This window comes from Tachypleus tridentatus, chromosome 12 (assembly GCF_004210375.1).
Source record: "Tachypleus tridentatus isolate NWPU-2018 chromosome 12, ASM421037v1, whole genome shotgun sequence".
In the NCBI taxonomy this organism is placed as follows: Eukaryota; Metazoa; Arthropoda; class Merostomata; order Xiphosura; family Limulidae; genus Tachypleus; species Tachypleus tridentatus.
In genome coordinates, this window is record NC_134836.1 from 82,289,820 (window position 1) to 82,311,541 (window position 21,722).

The window sequence follows — 21,722 nt, forward strand, 5'->3', positions numbered from 1 at the left end:
TGGTTTCTACTCACTTTTATGTTGAGACAGCATCCTGTGATGTGAATGCTCAATTAGTCTCTACTCGCTTCCAAGTTGAGGCAGCATCCTATGATGTGAATGCCCAATTTGTCTCTACTCATTTCCAAGTTGATGTTGCATCGTGTGATGTGAATGCCCAATTTGTCTGTACTCACTTTGAAGTTAAGGCAGCATCTTGTGATGTGAATGCCAAATTGATCTATACTTACCTCCAAGTTAATGCAGCATCCTGTGATGTGAATGCCCAATAAGTCTCTACTCGCTTCCAAGTTAAGGCAGCTTTTTGTGATGTGAATGCCCAATTGGTTTCTACTCGCTTCCAAGTTGAGGAAGCATTCTGTGATATGATGCCCTATTGGTCTCTTCTCAATTCCAATTTGTGGCAGCATACTGTGATATAAATGCCCAATTGCACTCTTCTCGCTTCCAAGTTGAGGTAGCATCCTGTGATGTGAATGCCCAAATGGTCTCTACTCACTTCCAAGTTGAGGCAGCATCCTGTGATGTGAATGCCCAATCGATCTCTACTCACTTCCAAGTTGAGGCAGCATCCTGTGATGTGAATGCCCAATTGGTTTCTTCTCACTTCCAAGTTGAAACAGCATCCTGTGATGTGAATACCCAATCGATCTCTACTCACTTCCATGTTGAGACAGCATCCTGTGATGTAAATGCTCAATTGGTCTCTACTCACTTCCAAGTTGAGGCAGCATCTTGTGATGTAAATGCTTAATTGGTCTCTACTCACTTCAAAGTTGAGGCAGCATCCAATGATGTGAATGTCCACTTGATCTCCACTCACTTCCAAGTTGAGGCAGCATCCTGTGATGTGAATGCGCAATTTGTCTCTACTCTCTTCCAAGTTGAGGCAGCATCATGTTATATGAATGCCCAATTCTTCTCTACTCGCTTCCAAGTTGAGGCAGCATCCTGTGATGTGAATGCCCAATTGGTTTCTACTCGCTTCCAAGTTGAGGCAGCATCCTGTAATGTGAATGCTCAATTGATTTCTACTCACTTCAAAGTTGAGGCAGCATCCTCTGATGTGAATGCCCAATTGGTCTCTACTCACTTCCAAGTTGAAGCAGCATCGTGTGATGTGAATGCCGACTTGATCTCTACTCACTTCCTAGTTGCGGCAGCATCCTGTGATGTGAATGCTCAATTGGTCTCTACTCACTTCCATGTTCAGATAGCATCCTGTGATGTGAATGCCCAATCGATTTCTACTCACTTCCAAGTTGAGGCAGCATCCTGTGATGTGAATGCCCAATTGGTTTCTTCTCACTTCCAAGTTGAGACAGCATCCTGTGATGTGAATACCCAATTGGTTTCTACTCATTTCCATGTTGAGACAGCATCCTGTGATGTGAATGCTCAATTGGTCTCTACTCACTTCCAAGTTGAGGCAGCATCCTGTGATGTAAATGCTTAACTGGTCTATACTCACTTCGAAGTTGAGGCAGCATTCAATGATGTGAATGCCCAATTCGTCTCTACTCGCTTCCAAGTTGAGGCAGCATCCTGTGATGTGAATGCCCAATTGGTTTCTACTCGCTTCCAAGTTGAGGCATCATCCTATGATGTGAATGCCGAATTGGTCTCTACTCAACTCCACGTTGAGGCAGCATCCTGTGACGTGAATGCCCAATTGGTTTCTACTCACTTCCATGTTGATACAGCATCCTGTGATGTGAATGCTCAATTGGTCTCTACTCACTTCCAAGTTGAGGCAGCATCCTGTGATGTAAATGCTTAATTGGTCTCTACTCACTTCAAAGTTGAGGCAGCATCCTATGATGTGAATGCCCACTTGATCTCCACTCACTTCCAAGTTGAGGCAGCATCCTGTGATGTGAATGCGCAACTTGTCTCTACTCTCTTCCAAGTTGAGGCAGCATCAAGTTATATGAATGCCCAATTCGTCTCTACTCGCTTCCAAGTTGAGTCAGCATCCTGTGATATGAATGCCAAATTGCTCTCTTCTCGCATCCTGTTGAGGCAGCTTCCTTTCATGTGAATGCCTAATTTGTCTCTACTCACTTCCAAGTTGATGTTCCATCCTGTGATGTGATTGCCCAATTGGTCTGTACTCACTTTGAAGTCAAGGCAGCATCCTGTGATGTGAATACCAAATTGATCTCTACTTACTTCCAAGTTGAGGCAGCATCCTGTGATGTGAATGCCCAATTGGTCTCTTCTCGCTTCCAAGTTGAGGCAGCATCCTGTGATGTGAATGCGCAATTTGTCTCTACTCTCTTCCAAGTTGAGGCAGCATCATGTTATATGAATGCCCAATTCGTCTCTACTCGCTTCCAAGTTGAGGAAGCATTCTGTGATATGATGCCCTATTGGTCTCTTCTCAATTCCAATTTGTGGCAGCATATTGTGATATGAATGCCCAATTGCTCTCTACTCGTTTCCAAGTTGAGGTAGCATCCTGTGATGTGAATGCTCAATTGATTTCTTCCCACTTCCAAATTGAGGCAGCATCCTGTGATGTGAATGCCCAGTTGGTTTCTACTCGCTTCCAAGTTGAGGCAGCATCCTGTAATGTGAATGCTCAATTGATTTCTACTCACTTCCAAGTTGAGGAATCATCCTATGATGTGAATGCCGAATTGGTCTCTACTCACCTCCACGTTGAAGCAGCATCCTGTGATGTGAATGCCCAATTGATCTCTACTCACTTCCAACTTGAGGCAGCGTCGTGTGATGTGAATGCCGAATTGATCTCTACTCACTCCAAGTTGCGGCAGCATCCTGTGATGTGAATGCTCAATTGGTCTCTACTCACTTCCATGTTCAGACAGCATCCTCTGATGTGAATGCCCAATCGATCTCTACTCACTTTCAAGTTAAGGCAGCATCCTGTGATGTGAATGCCCAATTGGTTTCTTCTCACTTCCAAGTTGAGACAGCATCCTGTGATGTGAATACCCAATTGGTTTCTACTCACTTCCATGTTGAGGCAGCATCCTGTGATGTAAATGCTTAAATGGTCTCTACTCACTTCGAAGTTGAGGCAGCATCCTATGATGTGAATGCCCAATTGGTCTCTACTCACTTCCAAGTTGATGTTGCATCCTGTGATGTGAATGCCCAATTGGTCTCTAGTCGCTTCCAAGTTGATGTAGCATGCTGTGTGTGAATGCTCGATTGATTTCTACTCACTACCAAGTTGAGGTAGCATCATGTGATGTGAATGCCCAATTGGTCTCTTCTCACTTCCAAGTTGAGGCAGCATTCTGTGATGTGAATTCCCAATTGGTCTCTACTCAGTTCCAAGTTCAAGCAGCATCCTGTGAATTGAATGCCAAATTTGTCTCTACTCACTTCCATGTTAAGGTAGCATCCTGTGATGTGAATGTCCATTTGTTCTCTACTCACTTTCATGTTGAGGCAGCATCCTGTGATATGAATGCCCAATTGGTCTCTACTCACTTCCAAGTTGAGGGAGCATCCTGTGATGTGAATGTCCAATTGGTCTATACAGACTTCGAAGTTGAGGAAGCATCCTGTGATGTGAATGCCCAATTGGTCTATACAGACTTCGAAGTTAAGGCAGCATCTTGTGATGTGAATGCCAAATTGATCTGTACTTACTTCCAAGTTGATGCAGCATCCTGTGATGTGAATGCACAATTAGTCTCTACTCGCTTCCACGTTGAGTCAGCATCCTGTGATATGAATGCCCAATTGCTCTGTACTCGCTTCCAAGTTGAGGCAGCTTTTTGTGATGTGAATGCCCAATTGGTTTCTACTCGCTTCCAAGTTGAGGAAGCATTCTGTGATATGATGCCCTATTGGTCACTTCTCAATTCCAATTTGTGGCAGCATACTGTGATATGAATGCCCAATTGCTCTCTACTCGTTTCCAAGTTGAGGTAGCATCCTGTGATGTGAATGCTCAATTGATTTCTTCCCACTTCCAAATTGAGGCAGCATCCTGTAATGTGGATGTTAAATTTGTCTCTACTCACTTCCATGTTCAGACAGCATCCTGTGATGTGAATGCCAGATTAATCTTTACTCACTGCCATGTTGAGGCAGCATTCTGTGATGTGAATGCCCATTTGGTATACTCACTTCCAAGTTGAGACAGCATCCTGTGATGTGAATGCCCATTTGGTCTCTACTCACTTCCCTGTTGATAAAGCATCCTGTAATGTGAACGCCCATTTTTTCTCTACTCACTTCCATGGTGAGGCAGAATCCTGTGATATTAATGCCCAATATGTCTCTACTCATTTCCAAGTTGATGTAGCATCCTATTATGTGAATGCCCAATTCGTCTCTACTCGCTTCCAAGTTGAGGCAGCATCCTGTGATGTGAATGCCCAATTGGTTTCTACTCACTTCCATGTTGAAACAGCATCCTGTGATGTAAATGCTCAATTGGTCTCTACTCACTTCCAAGTTGAGGCAGCATCTTGTGATGTAAATGCTTAATTGGTCTCTACTCACTTCAAAGTTGAGGCAGCATCCTATGATGTGAATGTCCACTTGATCTCCACTCACTTCCAAGTTGAGGCAGCATCCTGTGATGTGAATGCGCAATTTGTCTCTACTCTCTTCCAAGTTGAGGCAGCATCATGTTATATGAATGCCCAATTCTTCTCTACTCGCTTCCAAGTTGAGGCAGCATCCTGTAATGTGAATGCTCAATTGATTTCTACTCACTTCAAAGTTGAGGCATCATCCTATGATGTGAATGCCGAATTGGTCTCTACTCTCCTCCACGTTGAGGCAGCATCCTCTGATGTGAATGCCCAATTGGTCTCTACTCACTTCCAAGTTGAAGCAGCATCGTGTGATGTGAATGCCGACTTGATCTCTACTCACTTCCAAGTTGCGGCAGCATCCTGTGATGTGAATGCTCAATTGGTCTCTTCTCTTTTCCATGTTCAGATAGCATCCTGTGATGTGAATGCCCTATCGATTTCTACTCACTTCCAAGTTGAGGCAGCATCCTGTGATGTGAATGCCCAATTGGTTTCTTCTCACTTCCAAGTTGAGACATCATCCTGTGATGTGAATACCCAATTGGTTTCTACTCATTTCCATGTTGAGACAGCATCCTGTGATGTGAATGCTCAATTGGTCTCTACTCACTTCCAAGTTGAGGCAGCATCCTGTGATGTAAATGCTTAAATGGTCTATACTCACTTCGAAGTTGAGGCAGCATTCTATGATGTGAATGCCCAATTCGTCTCTACTCGCTTCCAAGTTGAGGCAGCATCCTGTGATGTGAATGCCCAATTGGTTTCTACTCGCTTCCAAGTTGAGGCATCATCCTATGATGTGAATGCCGAATTGGTCTCTACTCAACTCCACGTTGAGGCAGCATCCTGTGATGTGAATGCCCAATTGGTCTCTACTCACTTCCAAGTTGAAGCAGCATCGTGTGATGTGAATGCCGACTTGATCTCTACTCACTTCCAAGTTGCGGCAGCATCCTGTGATGTGAATGCTCAATTGGTCTCTTCTCTTTTCCATGTTCAGATAGCATCCTGTGATGTGAATGCCCTATCGATTTCTACTCACTTCCAAGTTGAGGCAGCATCCTGTGATGTGAATGCCCAATTGGTTTCTTCTCACTTCCAAGTTGAGACATCATCCTGTGATGTGAATACCCAATTGGTTTCTACTCATTTCCATGTTGAGACAGCATCCTGTGATGTGAATGCTCAATTGGTCTCTACTCACTTCCAAGTTGAGGCAACATCCTGTGATGTAAATGCTTAAATGGTCTATACTCACTTCGAAGTTGAGGCAGCATTCTATGATGTGAATGCCCAATTCGTCTCTACTCGCTTCCAAGTTGAGGCAGCATCCTGTGATGTGAATGCCCAATTGGTTTCTACTCGCTTCCAAGTTGAGGCATCATCCTATGATGTGAATGCCGAATTGGTCTCTACTCAACTCCACGTTGAGGCAGCATCCTGTGATGTGAATGCCCAATTGGTTTCTACTCACTTCCATGTTGAGACAGCACCCTGTGATGTGAATGCTCAATTGATGTCTACTCACTTCAAAGTTGAGGCATCATCCTATGATGTGAATGCCGAATTGGTCTCTACTCACCTCCACGTTGAGGCAGCATCCTCTGATGTGAATGCCCAATTGGTCTCTACTCACTTCCAAGTTGAAGCAGCATCGTAAGATGTGAATGCCGAATTGGTTTCTTCTCACTTCCAAGTTGAGACAGCATCCTGTGATGTGAATACCCAATTGGTTTCTACTCATTTCCATGTTGAGACAGCATCCTGTGATGTGAATGCTCAATTGGTCTCTACTCACTTCGAAGTTGAGGCAGCATCCTGTGATGTAAATGCTTAAATGGTCTATACTCACTTCGAAGTTGAGGCAGCATTCTATGATGTGAATGCCAAATTGCTCTTTTCTCGCTTCCAAGTTGAGGCAGCTTCCTTTCATGTGAATGCCCAATTTGTCTCTACTCACTTCCAAGTTGATGTTGCATCCTGTGATGTGATTGCCCCATTGGTCTGTACTCACTTTGAAGTTAAGGCAGCATCCTGTGATGTGAATACCAAATTGATCTCTACTTACTTCCAAATTGAGGCAGCATCCTGTGATGTGAATGCCCAATTGGTCTCTTCTCTCTTCCAAGTTGAGGCAGCATCCTGTGATGTGAATGCGCAATTTGTCTCTACTCTCTTCCAAGTTGAGGCAGCATCATGTTATATGAATGCCCAATTCGTCTCTACTCGCTTCCAAGTTGAGGCAGCATCCTGTGATGTGAATGCCCAATTGGTTTCTACTGCTTCCAAGTTGAGGCAGCATCCTGTATTGTGAATGCTCAATTGATTTCTACTCACTTCCAAGTTGAGGCATCATCCTATGATGTGAATGCCGAATTGGTCTCTACTCACCTCCACGTTGAAGCAGCATCCTGTGATGTGAATGCCCAATTGGTCTCTACTCACTTCCAACTTGAGGCAGCGTCGTGTGATGTGAATGCCGAATTGATCTCTACTCACTCCAAGTTGCGGCAGCATCCTGTGATGTGAATGCTCAATTGGTCTCTACTCACTTCCATGTTCAGACAGCATCCTGTGATGTGAATGCCCAATCGATCTCTACTCACTTCCAAGTTGAGGCAGCATCCTGTGATGTGAATGCCCAATTGGTTTCTTCTCACTTCGAAGTTGAGGCAGCATCCTATGATGTGAATGCCCAATTGGTCTCTACTCACTTCCAAGTTGATGTTGCATCCTGTGATGTGAATGCCCAATTGGTCTCTAGTCGCTTCCAACTTGAGGCAGTATCCTGTGATGTGAATGCCCAATTGGTCTCTAGTCGCTTCCAACTTGAGGCAGCATCCTGTGATATGATGCCCAATTGGTCTCTTCTCAATTCCAATTTGTGGCAGCATTCTGTGATATGAATGCCCAATTGCTCTCTACTCGCTTCCAAGTTAAGGTAGCATCCTGTGATGTGAATGCCCAATTGGTCTCTACTCACTTCCAAGTTTAGGCAGCATCCTGTGATGTGAATGCTCAATTGATTTCTTCCCACTTCCAAGTTGAGGCAGCATACCTGTAATGTGGACGCTAAATTTTTCTCTACTCACTTCCAAGTTGAGGCAGCATTCTGTGATGTGAATGCCCAATTGGTCTCTACTCACTTCCAAGTTGCGGCAGCATCCTGTGATGTGAATGCTCAATTGGTCTCTACTCACTTCCAAGTAGAGGCAGCATCCTGTGACGTGAATGCCCAATTGATTTATACTCACTTCCAAGTTGAGGCAGCATCCTGTGATGTGGATTCTAAATTGGTCTCTACTCATTTCCAAGTTGAGGCAGCATCCTGTGATGTGAATGCCAGATTAATCTTTACTCACTGCCATGTTGAGGCAGCATTCTGTGATGTGAATGCCCATTTGGTATACTCACTTCCAAGTTGAGACAGCATCCTGTGATGTGAATGCCCATTTGGTCTCTACTCACTTCCCTGTTGATAAAGCATCCTGTGATGTGAACGCCCATTTTTCTCTACTCACTTCCATGTTGAGGCAGAATCCTGTGATATTAATGCCCAATATGTCTCTACTCATTTCCAAGTTGATGTAGCATCCTATTATGTGAATGCTCAATTGATTTCTACTCACTACCAAGTTGAGGGAGCATCCTGTGATGTGAATGCCCAATTGGTCTATACCCACTTCGAAGTTGAGGCAGCATCCTGTGATGTGAATGCCCAATTCGTCTCTACTCGCTTCCAAGTTGAGGCAGCACTCTGTGATGTGATGCCCAATTGGTATCTTCTCACTTCCAATTTGTGGCAGCATTCTGTGATATGAATGCCCAATTGCTCTCTCCTCGCTTCCAAGTTGAGGCAGCATCCTGTGATGTGATTGCCCAATTGGTCTCTACTCACTTCCAAGTTGAGATAGCATCCTTTTATGTGAATGCCGAATTGATCTCTACTCACTTCCAAGTTGAGATAGCATCCTTTTATGTGAATGCCGAATTGATCTCTATTCACTTCCAATTTGAGGCAGCATCCTGTGATGTGAATGCCCAATTGTTTTCTACTCACTTCCATGTTGAGACAGCATCCTGTGATTTGAATGCCCAATTGGTTTCTACTCACATCCATGTTGAGACAGCATCCTGTGATGTGAATGCTCAATTGGTCTCTACTCACTTCGAAGTTGAGGCAGCATTCTATGATGTGAATGCCCAATTGATCTCTACTCACTTCCAAGTTGAGGCAGCATCCTGTGATGTGAATGCCAAATTTGTCTCTACTCTCTTCCAAGTTGAGGCAGCATCCTGTGTTGTGAATGCGCAATTCGTCTCTACTCGCTTCCAAGTTGAGTCAGCATCCTGTGATGTGAATGCTCAATTGGTCTCTACTCACTTCGAAGTTGAGGCAGCATTCTATGATGTGAATGCCCAATTCGTCTCTACTCGCTTCCAAGTTGAGGCAGCATCCTGTGATGTGAATGCCCAATTGGTTTCTACTCGCTTCCAAGTTGAGGCATCATCCTATGATGTGAATGCCGAATTGGTCTCTACTCAACTCCACGTTGAGGCAGCATCCTGTGATGTGAATGCCCAATTGGTTTCTACTCACTTCCATGTTGAGACAGCACCCTGTGATGTGAATGCTCAATTGATGTCTACTCACTTCAAAGTTGAGGCATCATCCTATGATGTGAATGCCGAATTGGTCTCTACTCACCTCCACGTTGAGGCAGCATCCTCTGATGTGAATGCCCAATTGGTCTCTACTCACTTCCAAGTTGAAGCAGCATCGTAAGATGTGAATGCCGAATTGGTTTCTTCTCACTTCCAAGTTGAGACAGCATCCTGTGATGTGAATACCCAATTGGTTTCTACTCATTTCCATGTTGAGACAGCATCCTGTGATGTGAATGCTCAATTGGTCTCTACTCACTTCGAAGTTGAGGCAGCATCCTGTGATGTAAATGCTTAAATGGTCTATACTCACTTCGAAGTTGAGGCAGCATTCTATGATGTGAATGCCAAATTGCTCTTTTCTCGCTTCCAAGTTGAGGCAGCTTCCTTTCATGTGAATGCCCAATTTGTCTCTACTCACTTCCAAGTTGATGTTGCATCCTGTGATGTGATTGCCCCATTGGTCTGTACTCACTTTGAAGTTAAGGCAGCATCCTGTGATGTGAATACCAAATTGATCTCTACTTACTTCCAAATTGAGGCAGCATCCTGTGATGTGAATGCCCAATTGGTCTCTTCTCTCTTCCAAGTTGAGGCAGCATCCTGTGATGTGAATGCGCAATTTGTCTCTACTCTCTTCCAAGTTGAGGCAGCATCATGTTATATGAATGCCCAATTCGTCTCTACTCGCTTCCAAGTTGAGGCAGCATCCTGTGATGTGAATGCCCAATTGGTTTCTACTCGCTTCCAAGTTGAGGCAGCATCCTGTATTGTGAATGCTCAATTGATTTCTACTCACTTCCAAGTTGAGGCATCATCCTATGATGTGAATGCCGAATTGGTCTCTACTCACCTCCACGTTGAAGCAGCATCCTGTGATGTGAATGCCCAATTGGTCTCTACTCACTTCCAACTTGAGGCAGCGTCGTGTGATGTGAATGCCGAATTGATCTCTACTCACTCCAAGTTGCGGCAGCATCCTGTGATGTGAATGCTCAATTGGTCTCTACTCACTTCCATGTTCAGACAGCATCCTGTGATGTGAATGCCCAATCGATCTCTACTCACTTCCAAGTTGAGGCAGCATCCTGTGATGTGAATGCCCAATTGGTTTCTTCTCACTTCGAAGTTGAGGCAGCATCCTATGATGTGAATGCCCAATTGGTCTCTACTCACTTCCAAGTTGATGTTGCATCCTGTGATGTGAATGCCCAATTGGTCTCTAGTCGCTTCCAACTTGAGGCAGTATCCTGTGATGTGAATGCCCAATTGGTCTCTAGTCGCTTCCAACTTGAGGCAGCATCCTGTGATATGATGCCCAATTGGTCTCTTCTCAATTCCAATTTGTGGCAGCATTCTGTGATATGAATGCCCAATTGCTCTCTACTCGCTTCCAAGTTAAGGTAGCATCCTGTGATGTGAATGCCCAATTGGTCTCTACTCACTTCCAAGTTTAGGCAGCATCCTGTGATGTGAATGCTCAATTGATTTCTTCCCACTTCCAAGTTGAGGCAGCATACTGTAATGTGGACGCTAAATTTTTCTCTACTCACTTCCAAGTTGAGGCAGCATTCTGTGATGTGAATGCCCAATTGGTCTCTACTCACTTCCAAGTTGCGGCAGCATCCTGTGATGTGAATGCTCAATTGGTCTCTACTCACTTCCAAGTAGAGGCAGCATCCTGTGACGTGAATGCCCAATTGATTTATACTCACTTCCAAGTTGAGGCAGCATCCTGTGATGTGGATTCTAAATTGGTCTCTACTCATTTCCAAGTTGAGGCAGCATCCTGTGATGTGAATGCCAGATTAATCTTTACTCACTGCCATGTTGAGGCAGCATTCTGTGATGTGAATGCCCATTTGGTATACTCACTTCCAAGTTGAGACAGCATCCTGTGATGTGAATGCCCATTTGGTCTCTACTCACTTCCCTGTTGATAAAGCATCCTGTGATGTGAACGCCCATTTTTTCTCTACTCACTTCCATGTTGAGGCAGAATCCTGTGATATTAATGCCCAATATGTCTCTACTCATTTCCAAGTTGATGTAGCATCCTATTATGTGAATGCTCAATTGATTTCTACTCACTACCAAGTTGAGGGAGCATCCTGTGATGTGAATGCCCAATTGGTCTATACCCACTTCGAAGTTGAGGCAGCATCCTGTGATGTGAATGCCCAATTCGTCTCTACTCGCTTCCAAGTTGAGGCAGCACTCTGTGATGTGATGCCCAATTGGTATCTTCTCACTTCCAATTTGTGGCAGCATTCTGTGATATGAATGCCCAATTGCTCTCTCCTCGCTTCCAAGTTGAGGCAGCATCCTGTGATGTGATTGCCCAATTGGTCTCTACTCACTTCCAAGTTGAGATAGCATCCTTTTATGTGAATGCCGAATTGATCTCTACTCACTTCCAAGTTGAGATAGCATCCTTTTATGTGAATGCCGAATTGATCTCTATTCACTTCCAATTTGAGGCAGCATCCTGTGATGTGAATGCCCAATTGTTTTCTACTCACTTCCATGTTGAGACAGCATCCTGTGATTTGAATGCCCAATTGGTTTCTACTCACATCCATGTTGAGACAGCATCCTGTGATGTGAATGCTCAATTGGTCTCTACTCACTTCGAAGTTGAGGCAGCATTCTATGATGTGAATGCCCAATTGATCTCTACTCACTTCCAAGTTGAGGCAGCATCCTGTGATGTGAATGCCAAATTTGTCTCTACTCTCTTCCAAGTTGAGGCAGCATCCTGTGTTGTGAATGCGCAATTCGTCTCTACTCGCTTCCAAGTTGAGTCAGCATCCCGTGATATGAATGCCCAATTGCTCTCTACTCGCTTCCAAGTTGAGACAGCTTCCTGTGATGTGAATGCCCAATTGGTCTCTACTCACTTCCAAGTTGAGGCAGCATCCTGTGATGTGAATGCTCAATTGGTCTCTACTCACTTCGAAGTTGAGGCAGCATTCTATGATGTGAATGCCCAATTGATCTCTACTCACTTCCAAGTTGAGGCAGCATCCTGTGATGTGAATTCCCAATTTGTCTCTACCCTCTTCCAAGTTGAGGCAGCATCCTGTGATGTGAATGCCCAATTCGTCTCTACTCGCTTCCAAATTGAGTCAGCATCCTGTGATATGAATGCCCAATTGCTCTCTACTCGCTTCCAAGTTGAGACAGCTTCCTGTGATGTGAATGCCCATTTGGTATACTCACTTCCAAGTTGATGTTGCATCCTGTGATGTGAATGCCCAATTGTTTTCTACTCACTTCCATGTTGATACAGCATCCTGTGATTTGAATGCCCTATTGATCTCTTCTCACTTTCAATTTGAGGCAGTATCTTGTGATGTGAATGGCCAATTGATCTCCATTTACTTCCAAGTTGTGGCAGGTTCCTGTGATGTGAATGCCCAATTGTTTTCTACTCACTTCCATGTTGATACAGCATCCTGTGATTTGAATGCCCTATTGATCTTTTCTCACTTTCAATTTGAGGCAGTATCTTGTGATGTGAATGGCCAATTGATCTCCACTTACTTCCAAGTTGTGGCAGGTTCCTGTGATGTGAATGCCCAATTGATTTTTACTCACTAACAAGTTAAGGCAGCATCCTGTGATGTGAATGTCCAATTGGTCCTTACTCACTTCCATGTTCAGACAGCATCCTGTGATGTGAATTCCCAATTGATATCTTCTCACTTCCAAGTTGAGGCAGCATCCTGTGATGTGAATGTCCAATGGTCTCTACTCATTTCTAAGTTCAGACAGCATCCTGTGATGTGAATGCCCAATCGATCTCTACTCACTTCCATGTTGAGACAGCATCCTGTGATGTGAATGCCCAATTGATCTCTACTCACTTCGAAGTTGAGGCAGCATCCTGTGATGTGAATGCCAAATTTGTCTCTACTCTCTTCCAAGTTGAGGCAGCATCCTGTGATGTGAATGCCCAATTCGTCTCTACTCGCTTCCAAGTTGAGTCAGCATCCCGTGATATGAATGCCCAATTGCTCTCTACTCGCTTCCAAGTTGAGGCAGCTTCCTGTGATGTGAATGCCCAATTGGCAAGTTGAGGCAGCATCCTGTGATGTGAATGCCCAATTGGTCTCTACTCACTTCCAAGTTGAGGCAGCATCCTGTGATGTGAATGCCCAATTCTACTCACTTCGAAGTTGAGGCAGCATCCTGTGATGTGAATTCCCAATTTGTCTCTACTCTCTTCCAAGTTGAGGCAGTATCTTTTGATGTGAATGGCCAATTGATCTCCATTTACTTCCAAGTTGTGGCAGGTTCCTGTGATGTGAATGCCCAATTGTTTTCTACTCACTTCCATGTTGATACAGCATCCTGTGATTTGAATGCCCTATTGATCTCTTCTCACTTTCAATTTGAGGCACTATCTTGTGATGTGAATGGCCAATTGATCTCCACTTACTTCCAAGTTGTGGCTGGTTCCTGTGATGTGAATGCCCAATTGATTTTTACTCACTAACAAGTTAAGGCAGCATCCTGTGATGTGAATGTCCAATTGGTCCTTACTCACTTCCATGTTCAGACAGCATCCTGTGATGTGAATTCCCAATTGATATCTTCTCACTTCCAAGTTGAGGCAGCATCCTGTGATGTGAGTGTCCAATGGTCTCTACTCATTTCTAAGTTCAGACAGCATCCTGTGATGTGAATGCCCAATCGATCTCTACTCACTTCCATGTTGAGACAGCATCCTGTGATGTGAATGCCCAATTTGTCTCTAGTCACTTCCAAGTTGAGGCAGCATCCTGTGATGTGAATGCCCAATTGGTTTCTTCTCACTTCCAAGTTGAGGCAGCATCCTGTGATGTGAATGCCCAATTGATCTCTTTGTGACTCTTACCACTAAGCCACTGCAAGGCCTTAAGAAAGATAAAAAAATCTAGAATAAAGGATTTTAATAGAGTATACAGAGTAAAATAACCAAGTACAATAAATGGCTCATATGGAAAAAAGTTAAAAGATATTATTGCAGTTAAGAAAGTGGTCATCATGTGTGGACTATAAGTTTTTTCTTGTTATTTTTACAGATTTTCTCAATTTATTTCAGCCAAGAGTTGCATATATATATGTCGTAAATGGTAAACTGATAAACTAGAAGGAAGTCTTATAGTCAGCAGTACCAACCAATAACTCATGAAATAGCGAAATCATGGGCTCAAAGACTAGAAAGTGTTTTTATGGTAAAGCGATGTAAAACACGAATCCTCTGATTCATACTCCAGGCATGCTAGCCACTAAAGTGATAAGTATGGAGCAGAAAAAGATATCATAAAGGAATAAAAATATATCAAAATTTTATTTGCCATGTGTTGACAGAATTGTTTCAAGTGCCAGAAAATATTTTTTTTTTATTTTATATAAAACCTGCACGTATATTAATATATATTGTATGTGTAAGTGGTCATTACTATGGCATGCATTTGTCTTAATTTAACCACCGTTCGAGGGCGCAAAAGTGTATCATTTACGACATTCTTTATATATATAACATAACAAATCTTTGAGATTCAGAGAGATTTTTGACAAAATAAACATTCTCACAGTTTCTATCTGCCATTATCAACTCTTTAAGTTTCGGTACAAAGCATGGTAATGAGTATAATGAAAAAGTAAATGTGTAGTTAGATGAAGCATATGAATTATTTTCGAAAAATAAGTGTATAATGAGTATTTCCGTTTAAAATATCATAAGTAAAACAAATGTATGTTTATCAAGAAACTTCAATTGAGTGTTTAAACAAAATAAATATTTTGTTCATAAACATTCTCAGATATACTAACGTGATAGAGATTACCTTTACAAACGTTCAAAAGTTATTTTTACGCTTTTGGTGTGTGTTAGTACAAATACTTGTTTTGTTGCTGTAATTAATATAGCTAACAATAAAATACAAGATGTTCTTACTTAGCTGTTTTACCTTTACTTCTTACAGGGTATTTGTACTTACCTGTTTTATCTTTAGTTCTTACAGGGTATTTGTACTTACCTGTTTTATCTTTAGTTCTTACAGGGTATTCGTACTTACCTGTTTTATCTTTACTTCTTACAGGGTATTTGTACTTACCTGTTTTATCTTTACTTCTTACTCTTACCATTGAGCAACTACAACATATACAATTTATTCTCACAGTGTGTGATATAAAATAATTACAGGAAGGAACCCTCTTCAGACAGAGGAAGATCCATTTTCTGACTGTATACCTCCATCCATCCAAGACTTTCCAGACGACTTTTTCACACAGAGTGAGAGGTTAAGAGGTGGAGTCGTTATCCATTTTTTAATAGCAGCTTATTGTTGTGGGATGCTGGCGGTCATTTGTGATGACTATTTTGTTCCTTCGCTGGAAGTTCTCTGCGATGGTACGATTTAATGACTTTCTAATAAAAAGATTTGTTTAGTGTACTTAGAATTAAACACAAAGCTACATAATGAACTATCTGTGCTCTGCCCGCCATGAATATCCAAACCCGGTTTCTAGCGGTGCGATTCCACAGACATATCGCTGTGCCACTGAGGGGCTTATTGGAAAGATTGGATTTTTAATATATCAAATTCTGACAGAGAAATACTTATCCCTTAAATAATTGATTTTCCTTTACTCTCTGAAAAATAATAAATAACTGCGCATATAATTGAGTATATAATCTACGATAAGTCATTGACCTGAGTAGATAATCGAAAAATCTTACTGTAATAGAGACAAATAAAACCCTTTATTTAAAGTTTGAGGCAAATTATAGGTAAAAATGTAATTAAAATCTACGCATTAGAAAAATTTAATATATTTATATCATACATTTTATTTAATATATTTATATCATACATTTTATTTAATATATTTATATCATACATTTTATTCAATATATTTATATCATACATTTTATTTAATATATTTATATCATACATTTTATTTAATATATTTATATCATACATTTTATTTGAATTGACTAAATTTTTTATAAAATGACCTGCACAAAAAGTGTTATATTTTATTTACGGTGATTATTATTATGTTTTCATCATTCCTTGTTCTAAGCTGATACACAATACATATTATGATTCTGTAATTACAAAGACTTATCTGTGTTCTGCCCATCGCGGATATCAAAATCCTATGTTTCGTGTCATAAGCCCCGAGTTTTACTGTTGAGCTACAGAAAAGCGTGAGGTGGGGATAATTGTACTTATTAACATATATATGTATTGTAGAATTAAGAGAAACATTGGTAAAACTAAATAAATAGTTTTGAATACGAAACTACGGCAATTTTTATGATTTTCGTAATTTCCCTACAAATCTTAGTTTAAACATAATTTTACCTCTCACGAAACAAAAATGTCTATATTTTTTTATTCAACGTAAACTAGTAAATACCCTGGTTTCAAATATACTTTGAAACTTTGAAATATTCTGCTACCCTTGGATATGCGTAGAGTCTATTAAACTAGTATGGAAATGCATGTAATCTAGGAACCGTTTCACAACGAATGTCTGAATGGTTATGGAATTGAAAACTTAAAGTTCTATTTGTTTTTATTATTTATAATTCAAGACTAGTTTCAATGATAGTTTGAATGAAACCTTCAGCTTACTGATTCATATATATTTCACCAAAGATTGGTCTTGTTGAGGATTTCACACCTGGAAACAGCTTACAATAGTTGCACCACAAAACCCGTGTTAAACTGTCTTTGCATTTGTTAAAGTGATATTACATTTCTGCCTACATCTATGTGTGTGTGTGTGTGCGCGCGCGCAAACAAACATTTAAGTTATCCATTAGATTTAAACGAAACAAACACTTAAGTTATCCATTAGATTTAAACGAAACAAACACTTAAGTTATTCATTAGGTTTAAACGAAACAAACACTTAAGTTATCCATTAGGTTTAAACGAAACAAACACTTAAGTTATTCATTAGGTTTAAACGAAACAAACACATAAGTTATCCATTAGGTTTAAACGAAACAAACACATAAGTTATCCATTAGGTTTAAACGAAACAAACACTTAAGTTATCCATTAGTTTTAAACGAAACAAACACATAAGTTATCCATTAGGTTTAAACGAAACAAACACATAAGTTATCCATTAGGTTTAAACGAAACAAACACATAAGTTATCCATTAGGTTTAAACGAAACAAACACTTAGATTATCCATTAGGTTTAAACGAAACAAACACATAAGTTATCCATTAGGTTTAAACGAAACAAACACATAAGTTATCCATTAGGTTTAAACGAAACAAACACATAAGTTATCCATTAGGTTTAAACGAAACAAACGCATAAGTTATCCATTAGGTTTAAACGATCTTATCATCACTTTTTTCAGCTTTACAAATTCCACCGGATATTGCTGGTGCAAGTTTTATGGCGATAGGAAGTTCTGCACCAGAGCTATTTTCATCTATCATTGGTAAGCTTTAACAGCAAATTTGAATTTAAAACGCTTACTTTGTTTTACTCAGAACCAACGCTTTCTCTTTTTGAATATCAGGAGTTGTATTATTCTAAGTTTTCCTATAGTTGCTAATTTTTCGTAACTTGTTTATAAGAAACATAGTGTCCTACTTTATCAAAAAGTACAAGCATTTTGCACTTATGAATGAGACACACTTCACGTTCACTGTTTCTACTGTACATACTACAGAAATGTTAAGTTTATTGTTTTGTATTCCTAAAAAAAACAACTTTTATTCAGTACAAAATAAAGAACTTCTGTTTTGTCAGTAAAGTGGAAATAACTGAACTTCAATTGTTCACGAGAAACTAATGTCAGCGATGAACTATGTATCAATTCCATTTGTTCTGGAAAGATCCAACTTTTACAATTCTAATTATACAAGTAAACAACACAATATACCGTTATGATTTCAAACATATGGTTAACTACATATTTTATTTGGTTAATAATTAAAAATACACAACAGCTGACAACAGTTAATGGATTTCAGGCTCGTTTGTAACTGAAGGAGATATAGGAGTGGGCACGATTGTAGGATCGGCAGTCTTTAACGTGTTAGGAGTTTCTACACTAGCAGGACTAGCTCTATGGAAAACGGTAAGAGCTCAGGCTTATAATTTTCAGTTCTAATTCCACGGAGCCCAATTTAACTTTATATATTCGCCTGAAAATGTGTTAAAGAATTAAAAAAAACTCTGAGTAAAATTATGCTCAGTTTAAAAGAATGATAAATTTGCATCGATATTGATTAATTTGTTTCTTTGTTCTACACAAAAACTACACTGTTCTATCTGCTGTATCCAAAGAAGAATCGAACCCCAGATTTTAGTGCAGCAAGTCTATAGACTTTTCTTTCTTCATTAATCCGCTCTCATAGAGAGGATATAAACATAACATAAGTACATCATATCCTTAGAACAGAAAATGTTAATATCATTACACAGTAGTAAAATACACAATTACACTATTCATAATATAATACACTGCCCCAAATAACAAGACAGTAACCACTGTAACTTCTCACACAGTACATATATCTGTAGACCCTCTTTCAACACATGACCATTATTCCTGTATATATTGTAAAAGTTTGATAATTTGTCACTGAACTTGAACCATAGGAAATCTAAATAAATTTTATTTTCAAGTCGAGCTTTAAGGAAATTTACAAAATGTGCACGAATACCACATGTCAAAATTTTAGCACGTGTAGAATATACCATAAATTTTAACAAGCTGTTTCGATTTTGTACGTGTATGGCCACCAATCGTTTCTCTTGATCCAGTAAAATACGACCCAAAATTATCTCTAACAAACTAAACACTATATCCCACAAATGCCGTACATTGGGACACTGTAAAAACAAATGAACTATGGTTTCTAAAGTACGATTGCAGAAGGAATATAATCCTGTCAGATGTCTAAACATGTGAACTAATTTAGCATTGGAAGTCACCGCGTGATGCCAAAGACGATAGTCTAAATTACAGCATCGATAACCAACAAAAGAATCAACAAAGCTCTTCTAAAGAAACGGTCAATCAGTATCAGATACAATATCTCTCTAAAACTGATGTGGTACGTGAGGACGAAAATTGTTCTGCAATCCACAAAAGATGTTCCTTAAACAAAGAAGCTGAAATAAAGTAAAATAATCCAAACCACTATTTTGTGTAAAATACAAAACACGCGTAGGAGAACACACATCGGAAGGTATTTCAGACGTAAGTAAAGATATCCAGCTTGAAAGTGACGCGAAATAAAGTTGACGGAAAAGTTAGTAACAAACTCCTTAGATAACTCGCTACTGTCAGAAAAAACTAACTCAACAACAGCCTATTCCAAGAGGAAACAAGATATAACTTCATAAAGTAAATGTTGGAGTCGAGTGCAATGATTCCAGCAGCAACAAATTCAGAAAATACAAGATTAGGATTAAACAAATATACTTGACGTGCTTTACTGGCACGAGCCCAGAGAACACCATAAACTAGAGTAGGTTGTTTCACGGCATCCTTCAACTTCACATATCACTTAGAAATATCCTGAAGAAAAATAGATTACCACGACTCCGTTGTATTAAAAGAAGAACCGTTTCAACATAGTCTAAATCCTTCAACAAACGATTATTAAAGTGCCAAAACCAAGAACTATGAGAAACACTACTGAATTGAAAACCATCAGTCAATAGAGCATGATCTGTCAAGGTAAACCGAGTCCTATCAAAACTCGACTCATTAGGGCTAACCAGAATTTTATCTATCCAAGATTGAATCAACGATCCTATAATATACTTGCTCCAAATAAAAATACGTGAATCACCATAAAAATACCTAAACACATCTGACAAAAATAAATTACTTACCAAGGTAATAAAACAGTGACGACTAGCATCACGATAATACTTTACCAGAGATGATGACCGTAACACAGTTAAAATACACGACTACTTCCAAGTTTTTTATCTGTTGGAAAAAAATGTAATTAAACAATAAATAAACCCAAGTTACCCAGATATATTCGAAGACGCATACACGATAAAGAATACAAATGGAAAGTCATTAACTTTACAATTAATATCAACAATTCTCCCCATCTGATCTGTATAATACAAACTGAGTGATGAACAAACACTTCTACCTCCTATTCACTCCTCTACCGCCTTAGATAGAAAAAAGATCCTCACCAAAATATGCTAACTAGTTGTAAATGGTCAGTTGTAAAAAAAAATTTCTTGAAAACAAATTATAGAATAGTATGTACTAAAATATGTTAAATATAATCTCAATGTTTTAAGCATCCTTAGCCCGTTAGTGTTAATCACCCTTATTTTAAATGGAGACGGCATAAATTAAATATAATTATGTTTGAAATTTATAGTCTATCAGCCTTTTTTCACACTGGATGAGCGAATCATATACCGTGAAACATCAGAAAGCTCCAAACCTCGTTTCTCTTGGCTGAGTGAAGATTTCATCTCCATTCTAACCACTTCAGACATTTACAACTCTGTAGAAACGTCATGCTTAACATTATCCGTCAATGGAGAAGTCGATTAACGTGTTGCTTTTTCCCCCAACGTTCAGTAAACGAAGATCATTGTTGAAATAACCCAGTATCTGTGGCAGCCTGTCCGTTAAAATCACCAACACCACAGTCGATGTTCGTATGGTCCACAACTACAACCTCAAGATCTAATGGTGTCTCGACTACAGGCTCTCCCTTAACCCCCTGAAAACATGATCTTGTCTGTGACTATAATGACAAATCAGCTGGGGACAGTTCTTGTACAGATGATCTTTAGCAAGCCACAAGTTACGAATACGTCGTTGATGGTCATGTTTTATTTTAATAAAGAAACTTTTACCCAAAGGGTCCAACACTTTGAGCACATAAGGCAAAGAAAGTACGAGAACCAGAAAAACACACACACACAAGCCTAATACCATTATAAATTCCCTGGTCCCGTTTAAACACGATAGTACCTCTAACTTCATACTCAAAGTTGTTTAATTTAGAACTAAGGCTGTCATTAGTGACGTACTCATGGACATCAATAAATGAAACAGTCAACGTACTAATGGCCAACCGTTGAGCCGCATAGTTTACGTCATAATTATTCAATCAAAAATTTATCACTAGTTCAACGTCTTCAGTTAAAATAAATGTAACCTCATAATTTTCTGGAAATAGCTATAATAGAAAAAATGAAATCAGTACCAAACAGAGTAAGAACAGCTTGTGTAACCTCACCTTGATTAATATGAGGCGCCTCCACAAACACAGTTCTCTTCATTACATCTGGCCCGGCATGGCCAAGCGCGTTAAGGCGTGCGATTCGTAATCTGAGGGTCGCGGGTTCGCATCCCCGTCGCGCCAAACATGCTCGCTTTCCCAGCCGTGTGGGCGTTATAATGTTAGGGTCAATCCCACTATTCGTTGGTAAAAGAGTAGCCCAAGAGTTGGCGGTGGGTGGTGATGACTAGCTGCCTTCCCTCTAGTCTTACACTGCTA

The 21,722-nt window shown here is 40.2% G+C and overlaps 1 protein-coding gene across 1 annotated transcript in view; it reads left to right on the top strand.

Moving 5' to 3' along the window:
• The window catches only part of LOC143233812 (sodium/potassium/calcium exchanger 5-like), an 87,329-nt gene that overhangs the window by 35,779 nt on the left and 29,828 nt on the right, over positions 1-21,722 (top strand). Inside the window, exons 2-4 of the mRNA XM_076470524.1 lie at positions 15,388-15,594; positions 17,576-17,659; positions 18,198-18,304. Coding sequence (XP_076326639.1) covers positions 15,388-15,594; positions 17,576-17,659; positions 18,198-18,304 — 398 coding nt within the window. The remainder of the gene's footprint in view (positions 1-15,387; positions 15,595-17,575; positions 17,660-18,197; positions 18,305-21,722) is intronic.